Source organism: Glycine soja, chromosome 17, assembly GCF_004193775.1.
Source record: "Glycine soja cultivar W05 chromosome 17, ASM419377v2, whole genome shotgun sequence".
In the NCBI taxonomy this organism is placed as follows: Eukaryota; Viridiplantae; Streptophyta; class Magnoliopsida; order Fabales; family Fabaceae; genus Glycine; species Glycine soja.
In genome coordinates, this window is record NC_041018.1 from 6164150 (window position 1) to 6177034 (window position 12885).

General features: G+C 32.9%; 2 protein-coding genes across 4 annotated transcripts; both read right to left on the bottom strand.

Annotated features, from left to right (window-relative positions):
- Nucleotides 1-1671: 1671 nt before the first annotated feature.
- Nucleotides 1672-3277, bottom strand: LOC114392591 (mitochondrial import receptor subunit TOM5 homolog). Its single transcript, XM_028353780.1, has 2 exons — nucleotides 3091-3277; nucleotides 1672-1997 (listed from the first exon to the last, which is right to left on the bottom strand). Exons 1-2 carry the CDS (start codon nucleotides 3175-3177, stop codon nucleotides 1920-1922), a joined length of 165 nt encoding a protein of 54 aa, XP_028209581.1. The 5' UTR covers nucleotides 3178-3277; the 3' UTR covers nucleotides 1672-1919.
- Nucleotides 3278-4189: 912 nt separating this feature from the next.
- LOC114393820 (ras GTPase-activating protein-binding protein 2-like) lies at nucleotides 4190-11411 on the bottom strand. 3 transcript variants are annotated; one of them, XM_028355278.1, is made up of 10 exons: nucleotides 11235-11411; nucleotides 11072-11139; nucleotides 10228-10413; nucleotides 8834-9134; nucleotides 8511-8743; nucleotides 8238-8412; nucleotides 7880-8001; nucleotides 7726-7788; nucleotides 5009-5072; nucleotides 4190-4901 (listed from the first exon to the last, which is right to left on the bottom strand). In XM_028355278.1, exons 3-10 carry the CDS (start codon nucleotides 10411-10413, stop codon nucleotides 4663-4665), a joined length of 1383 nt encoding a protein of 460 aa, XP_028211079.1. In that variant the 5' UTR covers nucleotides 11072-11139; nucleotides 11235-11411; the 3' UTR covers nucleotides 4190-4662. The 3 variants fall into 3 exon arrangements, with proteins under 3 accessions (XP_028211079.1, XP_028211081.1, XP_028211080.1); XM_028355280.1 differs by lacking the exon at nucleotides 11072-11139; XM_028355279.1 differs by lacking the exon at nucleotides 11072-11139 and having other exon boundaries at nucleotides 11227-11411.
- Nucleotides 11412-12885: the final 1474 nt, after the last annotated feature.

A 12885-nucleotide genomic window follows, 5' to 3' on the forward strand; every position in this document is an offset into this window, starting at 1 on the left:
TTTAATCAAGTAAAAATGACAACAAACATGCTCTAGTCTAGTGGTAAGTAGCGCATCAGCTTCCTTCATGTTCACGTATCACCGGGCTCCACCACCAGACCAATTAATAAACACAACAAAGTATTTATTGAGTTTGCTAATAAAATTAAAAAAATTCCTATTCATCATCTTTCTATTACATTATTTTACAGTACAGAATATTTATAAATAATTCAATAGTAAATAGTCAATAAATCTAATAACAATGACTAATATAAACTTTGACATGATCTTAAAATTTAAATTTAGAATCCAAAAACTATCTAACTCATAACACTAAAATTATCCCCACTTAAACATACTAATTTCAGACGTGGAACAAAAACAAGGAAGACAGCTAAGCTAGAAAAACAGAAGAGAGTTGTCTTAGTTCATTTCAGGTTGTTAGGCTGCTTATAGTCATAGGTTGAGAGTGTGCAAGTTGACAATGCATTCCAAATTTTCCTCGTGTTTATTATCAATGAAAAGAAAGGTTCACGTATCTAATATCTTGTCACAGACTCATAGCATCAGCAGCTGCTGAAACCAAATCTGTAATCACTGTCACCGTTACTCTCATTCCTTACTAAGCGACACTTATTACTCAGCCCCGTACCAGGTTCCCATGTAATTCTCAAAGGATATTAGGGCATCTAGGTCAAGTTAAACCCAAGAAGTACAAACTACGAACCAAGCTATGTGGAAAAGTCACAACATGTTTCATGTTTTTTTTTCTTCTTCTTATTATATTGGTACAACCGTACAAAATAAATTTTATAGAAGTGATGAATAATGTTACCCGAAAATTATAAGTACATATATTATGAGTATTTTTTTAATATAATTTATTTTATACTTAAGGATATTTAACATAAACTCGCTGTAAGAGTCTAAAAAGATTCAGATCATGAAGTGCCTTTGCTTAGCAAGCAGCCAAGCATACCCTCAATATCTTTTTTCAGGGGAGAACTTTAACACCCATCATCATGGTTGGTACTAGGAGAACCACTACCAAGAAAAAGAAGTCAAACAGTTTCAATAACCATTGGTAGAAGAACTAATTTGTAGTGAATTGTGCATATTCGAAGATTAAATTGTATGCATTAAATTGTGCACATTCACATTAACGTGTTTCACGTTCCATATCCATACTTAATGGACCGAGTCAACCATCTGTTTTGCACATTTAAAAACTGTACTTGTAAATTGCCAATTTTAGGAACCAAGTTATATATTACCAACTAGCCCGCATCGGTGGATGGTAAACTAAGTGATAAAAAAAATCGTAATTTTTATATAATTAAAAAATTTGATCCCAACTTTTATTATAATCATTTTATGTTAAATTAAAACAATTTAAAGTTAAACGTACATAGTTAAGGATGATATTGGAAAAAAATATAGACAAATAATTAGATATAGATTATTGTTTTCACACTAGGAGAAAGACGGTTGTATTCTTTAAACCTTTATTATTGACTGGATTTAATTTAAAATAATAAAATTTTAACCTTCACTCATCTGTACAAAGCAGGGGATCATGCTAAGATAACAGCTATTATTTGTAGCAGCAGCAGCAACAACAGTAATAATAGTAATCACAATCTAGCAGATATTAGATTTTCTTTTTTGTACAGATGAGATTTGACATCGTAGCCAAGAATATCGAAAGTAGTTACTGTATTTCATACCAAACACATCGTAGCCATAGTATGTGAATGTACTATTAAACATAACCCAATCGGAAAAGCATTGCCATCGTTCACCGAAAGCTTCAAACCAAAAAACTCACTTCATGTTCAAATTACTGATAAAAAGAACGAAAAAAAAGAAGCCTAAACATCACATTACTGTTAAAGTAGATAATAGTAACTCATGGCAGACAATTTGCTGTTCTACTTTCAAATTGCCATAAGGTCACCATAGTTTCGCATAAGTAATATTGATCCTGCAAACAATCCAGCAGCACGCAGCAATTTCTGCATATGAGAAAAACAGAAGAGAATCAACATTCATTCTAAACTAATTCAAGCTCCAAGATATAAACATGAATTAACAGGAAGAAATACCTTTATAATTAAGTAAAACCTAAACAACACTGAATAGCCATAGCCCATTGCACAAGTCTTATTCATGTTCCTACCACCAACACTTAGTAGCGGCAATTCCTCTAAACTAAGCTCATAAATAATCTTATTAACCAAAAAGTTCGAAAAGTTTGGAGGATGGTTATTCTAAGTGAGAGGTTACAGCAGCCATTCACTACTCCTGGATAATCAATTTCTATGCTTCATTGGTTCAATTGCGTATACTATAATTTCTACAATAATGAGAAATCAGGCATCCTGTCTTTGAGAGTTTCTCGGCAAAACTGATTACAACCAACAATGTTTCACATAAGAGAATGCCTGAATTCCTATGAAACTAAAGGTGATGCCATAGTCACTAAGGCACATGCAATAAGAGGATTAACATTTTCAAACCTTGAAAGCAACATAACAGCTAAGGGTAACAGCTAGTCAGCGGAAGAAATATCCAAAAGTCACAAAATCATTAACACAACAACTTATAAAACCCACAAGAATCTTTAAACTCAAACGAGATCTTCGAGTTCGATGAAGAACTGAAACTCCTCCATATAAGTATTCACACCAGTTGACAATGGCAACGGATTCAACGCCACAAAGTATAAAATCATGGGTCGGCCACGGATCTATCATGTTGCAACGATGAATAAAATGGGAGGGCTATGGCAACCCATCCATTTTGCAAGCTAAAGGCACTCTCATCACAAAAGAGAAATCAATTTTTTTTCCTTCGCACATTAAAAGAAAACACAAGAATAGCCCAAGTTAATAAAGGGTCTCATGATTTTCATACATATAACTGTAAAATTTGAAAATAGCAAATACATCGGGGCTATTGCTTTATCTCACTCACGCTGTTTCACAGAAAAAACAAGGCTATATTGAATAAATGACATTAACATAAGCCAGAATCAAAGGAAAAAGGAACGAAGGGAGCGGTAGCGAATCGAATAGAAGAATAGGAAGAGGGAGAGAGAGAGATTACCGCATTGAAGGCCCACTTCTCATCGTCGTAGATTTGAGAATTGACGAAATCTTTAAGGTACTGAATCGAAATTACAGAGTCGGCCATTGATGTGAGAGAAAAGGCGAAAGCACCACAACGAGATTTTGGTATTAGGTTAGGGCTAGGGCTAGGGTTCTGGGTTTTGCATTTTCACGACTTTTGTTTTATGATTTTTATTTTTGTTGACTCGTGCAAGCGAGCCAAAATGCAAACCACTTTTTTTTTTTTTTTCCTTTCTTGGGCAAATATATGTAAGTATTTTATATACTTGATTACATTGTTTCAAAACAGCTTAGGAAAAACAATGTAAGAATTGATCAAATATTTAAATATTATTATTTTAATTATTAAAATTACCAAAATAAGTATTTAGGTAATTAGGATATTAAAATAAACTTGGAATCAGTAAAAATTAAAATAATTTTAATGTTTAATTACTCATTTCATCTTTATATTTATATTAAGTTTATCTTTTAATTCTTATACTTAAAAATTGCCTCTTATAATTTTTATAGATATTATTTTTAACTTTTTTAATCTTTATAAGTTTAGATGATAAAGATTAAGGGAGATTAAAAAATTAAAAAATGATATGTATAAACACTAAAATAAATTATTTTTAAGTATAGAGACTAAAAATAAAACTTGTTTCAGTAAAATAAAAAAAGAGCAAAGCTTGTGCAATTATAGGAACTAATTTTAATAATACTCAGTTCCTCCCGATGTACCATACAATAATTCTTATGTAAGAATTCTAATTTCTAGCGTTGCTTATTTGCTGTTACTTGGAGTGCGTCATTACAACTAGGACAGATTTTGGCAGGTCTAGTGTGAATCCACACTACCCTCCTTCCTTTTTTCTTTTAGAAAAACATTGTATATGTAAACTTTAATTTAAAGCAAAAATCTATTTTCTTATATTTAATAACATAATTATGTTTTTATTCCCCACACCCGGCAATCAACAGACTAATCTCTTGAATGTACGTTAATTTTTCTATATGAAGACATCTCTTGAACATTTACTGAATATTGCAACTTGCTTTCTCCTGTTGAAAAAGCTAAAATATCATGAAAAAAATGTCAACTAATAGTCAAATACCAATAAAAAGAACATGCACAAAGTCCTCTTACACTCACCCTAGGCTCATCGGTAAAAATGGTACAGTTTTCATTAAGTTTATGAAAAAAGGAAAATGAACTCACATAGTACCAATTTCCATATAAACCTTCCACAACAGAGATTCGTGTAACAACTCAATCGCAGGAACACATCTTGCTCGATAACTTAGCAAAATGGAAGAAGGATGAGAAGTGCATTGGTAATGAAAAAAAATACATGACCCATCCAAAACACTTCTACAAGAACTAATGAACCCACTAATCTTTCATTGAATGATTGCACTGATGACAATCAGGAACCTGAACTTGTGCCTAAACAAAGGGAAAAGAAAAAGGTGTTTGGCTTCCTTTTCCTATAAAAAATAATCAACCCACCAGCTTCTTGTGTATTGTTTTTGTTTGTCTTTTTCTTATTTAAATTAGCCAATATCATGCTGTTGATGCTGATGGTGTAGAATTACGGTTCCCCACACCTTGACGTCCACCGCCCCGTCCACCTCCATTTTGATTTGGCCGTTGAGAACTCCTAGGTTGCCCTGAGAATTCTCCTTGGTTTCTGAATTCATTTCTGCCATAACCCCGTCCACCACCAAATTTCCCACGTGCTCTGAAACTGTCGCTTCGGAAACTACCTCTTCCTGAGTGCCTCCCTCTCCCACTACCGCTGACTAGAATAGCAAGAAAAAGAGCATAATAAACATCTACTTGATAACCTTGGTTTAATCCCCATTAAATATGGATCATGTTTAGTAAAAATGAAAATATATCAGTATACCTCGTGTGGTAGTTCTCTTTTCCTCAACAACAGCTTGTCGCTCACCAACAGTGATAGGTGAAGCCTGAAATTAGTTTTAGCAAGATACTAGATCAGCATCTGTGTCAGGATAAAGACCAAAACCAGAAAGAAATGCAAATATCCCTACTATTGTAATGAGAAGACTAAAAAGTAAGAAATGATACTAAGGCAATGGGCACTGGTGTGAAAAGTAAAAAGGTTGAATGGTTTATGTGGTGGTGAAAGGAACAATGTAGCAATGACGAGAGAATGGAAAATAGAAATCATGTGATTGCAGGTGAGATTATTGCCTAATTGACACAGATACCAATCAGCAAATAATTAATAAAAAATATTTTTTAAACAATAACACACATGAAGCAAGAAGCCAAACAATGAACAGATGGCATGTATCAGCAAGATGGACAGATTTAATTTAATATAAATATAGATAAGTATTTGTATCATGAAGATGCTTCAAAATAAGTGAAATACCCGATAACTGTTCTATCTGCAGGGTACAAATAAGAATTCAACACCCACAAATTCTCTAGTTATTTATATTATTTAAGAAAAGTGAATCATGTAACTTGTAAGTAATATCTTTACCAAACTGCAAGTGATGGCAAAACAGATACTTAATGCTAGACCTGTAGGTTTCTATATCCTTTAAAAAGACAAGCAAAAAATCTATAGATAGACAAGTAATCTAACAGCAAAAGCACAAATCCACAGCATCCCAAATCCCACTTGGGCTCATCTATACAAGTAGTCTACACAGTTAAACGGTAGCACAGTACAAAGCTACTTCCTCTAAACCTCAACAGTCCCTATCAGGGGTGCATGCTGCCTTATTGAATTTCTATTTTCTACATTGGAAAAGCCAATGGAATCCATGGTTTTATACCACAGTTAGACAAGGTTAAAGTCATTTGGACCTATCACCAAAAATTCATAGGGCCCAGAGGCCAGTACAATAATAGTGAACTTATATGTTATGTATTGCAATGACAGCATTGTAGATAATTTTCTGATTATATGACAAATTATCTGCAACATTTTACCAAAAAAGAAGAGAGATAAAAAGTATCACAAGGAGACACAACAGAGAGAAGATAAGTTTAGGATCGAATGTCTCAGAAAGAGAGTTGGAGTGGAGAGGACACACAATCATATGAGAAGAAGACTATTAATAGAGGCTTTAGTTAGAAAAGTGGATTAAATGGAACATAATCCAATTAAAACTGTAGAGGAAAACCTATATAAAATTTGATTTGTAGAGCCCAATGATGTCCATTGATCCATATAGGCAACCCCATCTAGTAATACAGGGCTTAATTGTTTTTCTTATTTTTGATTAATAAGTTTCTATTCAAGAAAATGGAAGCATATTTTTCTTCAGAGACAAACATATTCTATTTCCCAACAACATACTAAGGCAATAGCATATTCATTTTCCGATCAAACTAAATGCTTCCTAATTCCAACTGAATTTTGTGAATGAGTATCATTACTGACTAGCCATCGTACTATTCATCCCCTTCAATATGTTATGCTTATTTTAACTGCAATGGCATTTTAGTCATGACTTTCACCACTGTCCTAACACGCCAGTAAACTTCTTAAACTACTACTCATCATTATCTATCATTATGTCGCCATAACCATCCTAATCAACTTGTCAACATCTGACTCCTCAACCACTCAACCAAAACATCAGCTCAGTGACTTATTTGCTGAGTACTAGTGTCAACATCAGTGCCACATCATAACCAATTATTGTATTCTAAAAAGCATGCCATTTCATCCACTTGTGCTGCTACTGCAACTTTATCGCAACACTGTTTCCCAATCATTTTCCAGATTACCATTATACCAAGCACCCCACATGCTTGACGTAACAGGAAACAAATGGGAAGGAAATATTTTTTAAAAATAAAAGTTTTATAAGAAAAAGACAGTAGTGGAGCATATCAATTAAGAATAACTTATGGTCCTGAAAGAAACAGGATTAGTCAAAAACCAAAACAAAATGAGAAACAAAAAGACACTGCAGGCTAAAACAAGCCTTAACTTCCTAAGTTTGAGTCAAGTACTTGTACCTGCAACCAAAATCAAACTTGAGTTGTCATAGATAACATATCAAATACTGATGTTTGAGAAGACAAAATATCGCAGTTTGTCAAAGAAACATCAGTGATATGAACAATTAACAGTGTGATTGGGCACCTTAATCTAAACAGATATATCTTCTCAAATGCTTTGCAATCATAAGATCCATTTATGCTTTTCACAAAACTATCACAACACAAACACATCCCCGATAAACATCTAACAAGATCAACTATATACTAAACACAAAGAAAATAATCCCCTTTCCAAAATGCATTAATATATTGCTTTAATCAGATTTCTAGAAAGACCTTCCAGTTTAGAAGCAGGCACAATTTTTTATGAGCAAAAGATGCAGAACATATTCTTTTCCTGAACATTCCAGCCCCAGAACTGCTCCAATCAGAAGCTGAACCTTGGGAAATACAGGCAACATTGCTACAAGCTAATGCTAATCGGTACCACTACCAATAAACTAAAAGTATTCTAAAAGATATAAAAAATTTTAATCTTATGGACATCTACAAATAGACACTTCTTCCATGGCCAAATAAACAAACAACAGCGCAGAACTACAAAATCAACAGTTCAAAATTGCTCTGTACCTCAAGTGCACTGTGCATGGAACTCAATTCTTCAAATTCAACAAATCCAAAACAGAATCCGTGCTGCAAGAAACCAAAAATATAATATAGCTCATAAGCTTGCCTCAGAAAATGCTTAGATAATTTGAAAATGCAGACAGTAATATCCACGGACCTTGCTACTTCTAACTTGGATACCACCATGCTTAATAGGACCAAATTTCTTAAAGACTTCTTCAAGTTGTTCAACTGTTGCATTAAATGGCAAGTTCCGGATGTATATGGAGTGACCTTCAGCTGTTAAAAGTACAGAACAAGTCAATTGATTTTCAAACTAGAATTTAATGCACCAGTATATTATAAATTCTATAAAGTATTTTTCCTCCTTTTCTTTAATGTATTTGTTTTGATCTCTACCGTTCACAAGCCATTTTTAGATGAAACAAGCCAGGGAGGAAAACTGTCTAGATCATGGTTGACAGGTCTGAAAAAGAACATAGCTGTCAATCATGTCAATTAGCACCAATGTATACCTTCTTCATGAACATCACTGCTCCCAGGTGCACTATCACTACTAGGAGCTAATGCCTCAGGCACAGGGGTTGATTTGGCAGTAGTAGGCCATTGTTCACTGGATTTAGCAGATGCTATTCTTGCAGCTCGGCTGGGAACATAGACATGACCAGATGCTACATGACTTTTCATGACCTTCATGTAAATGAAAATCATTAATTTAATGAATGTAAAGGAGCAGAAGAGTATCACAAGGCAAGAATATATATATATATATATAACGACAAACTCACAATGGCTGCATATGATCTCCTTGGTGCATCATCCAGGACAGCAGAAGTTGAATCATCAACAGTAACAATATCATTCTGACTTAAATCTGTAGGGGGTTCAGCAACCTCTTCATCAATAACTGATCCTTCTTCCTCATCCTGAGGATGATAAACTTCAGCACCATTATTAAGGTTCTCACCCTCTGCCAAAGTTGCATTGTCTTCCACGAGATGTTTGGGAGCATGCAGATCCTCTAGAAACATGGAAGAAGCAATTACGAATTGAGGTTTAAGTAAACCAAATAACTGTTGAATACATATATGTGGAGAAAACTCATGCTAACCTGATTCTGGCTCATGCACTGCTTCAGCATTTTCATTGATGACACTTACTGAGGAAGAATTTATCTGAGGTGTGTCATTCTCCTCAATGAACCTAAAGACGTCATTTAAGACATAATATCCTTTTTCTTGTGGAGCCAGAAAGAATGTCTGTGAGAACTTCCTTCTCACATTATCCTTCCCAGTTAAGCATCCAGTTACTAAAACTATCACACCTCCCTTATGTGACTCCTGAGCGTCTGCAGTTTTTATTTCTGCTGTATAATCTTCATATTTCAGGGAAATAATCTTTTCATGGATTTCCTGATCCAACAGTTAAGTAAGGAAATTCTTCAGAAACCAAACCATTAATAGGCAGCTTCCCAGGGAGTACAAATGTTATACAAACACAAACTAGACATATTATGTGACAAATGTATTTAGCAAGGGAGTAAGCATGCTATCACATCACAATAGTATTTAGCTATGTATACTGAAAAGAATGAATCTTGCCTTAGGTGGATTGGGGATATATGAAGAAAAGTGGTATGGTACACACCCCAATTAATAGAGTAGATTAGATGGATGGTAGTTCTATCATTAGAGATAGAGGGAGACCAGGAGAAATTATAGCAAAACAATTAAGGATTTAGAGGTTAATGGTTTGCCTAAGACATGGTTCACCATACAACTTTACGACATTGTTTGATCCAAGTAGCCAACTTTACCTGGTAGAAAAAGACTTGGTTGTTGTAGATTGTTGTTGTTGGAGAGGGCAAAACACACTCAGCAATTGTTAAGCTAAATATTTTAATAGAATAATAAGTTTAGCCAAATGACAGAACTGTTCATATAATCGATAAACGGATGTTCAGTTATTGCTCTTTCAATATGATTGAAACAGGTAACAAGACTCAACATAAGATGGGCTGGTATGGTAGTTATCATCTAGCATAGACAAATTGTAAAGAATCCATACTGCAAAGGTAGATAATGACTAAATTGTATTTTGAGGAAGAATCATGAAGTATAGATAAATCTAGCCCAAAAATCACAATACTAGGACAGAAAGTAAATTGATTAATATAAGGACCGACAGTAATCAGTTCAATAATCTTAAATCCAAAGCTACAAATCCATAACAGTTGAACCACAATTCGAGTCATTTGGTGGTTTCTGTTTGATAGATGCGATTTTATTAATTTCAGTCATTCTATAGTTAAATAGGGACCTGATTTATAATTTATAAATAATGCCAAGATAAAATGCATAATATGTGATATGTTGAAAATAACTATTTTCAAGATGGTTACGAATATCTACTTCCAAAGAGTTAATAACGATTTCATTGCATTCTGTCTCTTCATAATGCTTACATTCAATTTCTAAAATGTGACCTGGTAGATTATAGACTTACTTGTACAGTTGTCACAGTTGTCATCACACCATTGCTGTCTGATCTGGTTAAGAAACTTGAATCCTGATAAAATCTGTGCACCAATTCTGGGGATTGATGCAGAATGTGATAATATTGCTCCACAAAGGCATTGCCGACAACTTGAGCACTGGGAGTAGTGGGAGGGATTGTCTCCGGCATTGCCATCTGGAATTTTAAATTTACATTAATGTAAAGACAAAAAAATCATTAATGATGGATAAATCTTGGTTGTGGAAAGCAAGAGAAATATTTCAGCTTGCCACCCTGCTATGCCCCACCCCCATCTCAAATTAACAAAAGAATTGCATAACATATAGTATGTCAGAAAAAGGACAAAACAAAATCCTTTTAAAAAATAATAGTTTTTTTTTTTTTTACAAAAAAATCTCTCTTAAGAAGCAGCAAAAAACACACTCAGTGTGTTGAAATCATAATATAGGGTGAAAACAATTGCAAAGAGTCAGATCAGGACCTACAAATGGAGGGGAAAACACAAATGTAGGGTGAAGAGATAAACTGGAATGAAACTTCACATTTACCAAGTATCAAGTGTGAGGACTATATAGCAAATTTGTAACAGTATCTAAGTGCTTACGTAATATAACACCCTAATCAAGCCACTAGAGAACAGTAAAATCATGATCCTAATCCAGAAACATGGAACACTGGAAGATTAAAGCAAATTATACAAAAACCCACAAAATCATGAGAATTATAAAGTCCTAAAAACCCTAAACAAAATGAAAGTCTACATCAGAACCATTCGAGTTAAGTGAGAATTTTAAAAGTGGGAAAAGGCTGGAAGAACAAAATAGTAGCGTACATCCTTGGAGGGTGAGGGATTGGTCCTAAACGACGCAGTATTGACAGATCAGGTAGCAAGCAAGCAAGCTGCTAGTGCAAAACAAAAGCATAACTGAAAAACTAGAGTATCCGACAATTACTACGGGGAAGAAAGGAGTTGATGAGAACACGCACGTGCGTACCTGATTGGTGGAAGACGCGATTTACGAAGAGAGAGAGAGAGAGAGAGAGAGAGAGAGAGAGTAAAGACTCTGAAGCTTTGTTTGTGTGTTGTGTTCGGATTCGGAGATCACAATTCACTAGAGACGATGACTCCCGCTGTTGCTTTTTCCTTTTTTTCCAAGATGCCTTTCCCACGTTTTATTTTATTATCTGTATCTATAATCTATCTATAACAATATTTTATCATCTATAGTATTATTTGGTGTATAAATTTTCTTTTTGTTTTAGGAATGTTATTATTAGTACATTGTTTTAATATACTTCTCTCAATACATCCAATCTAGTTAAAAGTTTCTGTAAACTGCAAAATCATAAGTGTACCGGAAAAAATGTCTAAATGTAACTAGAAAAAATTACAAAACAAAAAATAAGAGATATTGATGTAAAAAAAGGTTTTGAATTATTTTTTTATATTATTTTATCTGCTCCTCAAATTACTTAATATTTTCTGCTGATTAAAAATTACTCATTATTTTATTTTTAAATCGTGCATCATGTTAAACCCACATGAAAAAAAATGAAATTACAGTAATTTTTTCATTCAATATTTTTTTTGAGGATCTTTTTTCCAAGATAAAAACTATTAAAATTAAACTTTACATTTTACCCAAATAATAAAAATACAAATAGAAAATAACATAGTGTCTATTTTTTCATTAGTTAATAATAATAATTTTAATCTAATTTAGGTTCTAAAATTAAATTATTTAAAATAGTGATTAATTTTTAAAATAAGATAAATCAAGCACATATTTCATTTCATAATTCCAGGAGAACTTTTTGTCAAAAAAAATAATAATCCAAGAGACCTTTCTCTATGCCTTTAAATGAAATTCATAATTTTTATTCTTGTGAAAGCAAGTGTGAAACTCTCTCATACACTCTTGTTGTATTAAGTAATAACTTTCATTTTTGTATGGTAGGTAGCCTGGCCTTTGCTCCTGGAGTGGTTCTTACTGATATTATTAATAATACAATGAAAACACTGTTTTGAATTTTGCCATAGCATTATGCCTTGACCATGGACTTGTCCAAATTTATGGCTATAACTGTCATTAACTAATACATCCAATCAGGTTTTAGCGTTCGTTTGGATGGAAGAGAAAATATTTATTTAAAAAAAATAATGGATCCCATAGCATAAAATTTCTTCTCTAAAGTGACAAGTTTTACAAAGAAATAAATACTATTTACCTTTTCCAGTATTCCTCCTTAGTGCACTCTTAGTCATGGTGTAAAATAATTTTTTTATGAATTATTTTAGACACTAGACTCTCTCTCTCTCTCTCTCTCTCTCATATATATATATATATATAAAATACAACTTCCGTGATAACACTTTTTTTTTATAGAAAAAGTTCATTAATATTTCAATTAAATGATATATTTTAAAAAGTAATAATTAAAATTTTTACAGGTTTATTTATTGTGTATTGTTAATTTGTTAAAAATCTAATGATATATTATATTTTAATTTTAATTATCTATTATTTTAATCTTGATCGAACATGACTGTATTATCACATGAGTAGTAATATATATATATATATATATATATATGTATATATATATATATATGATATAATGTATTTTTAATTTATTTAAATTTAT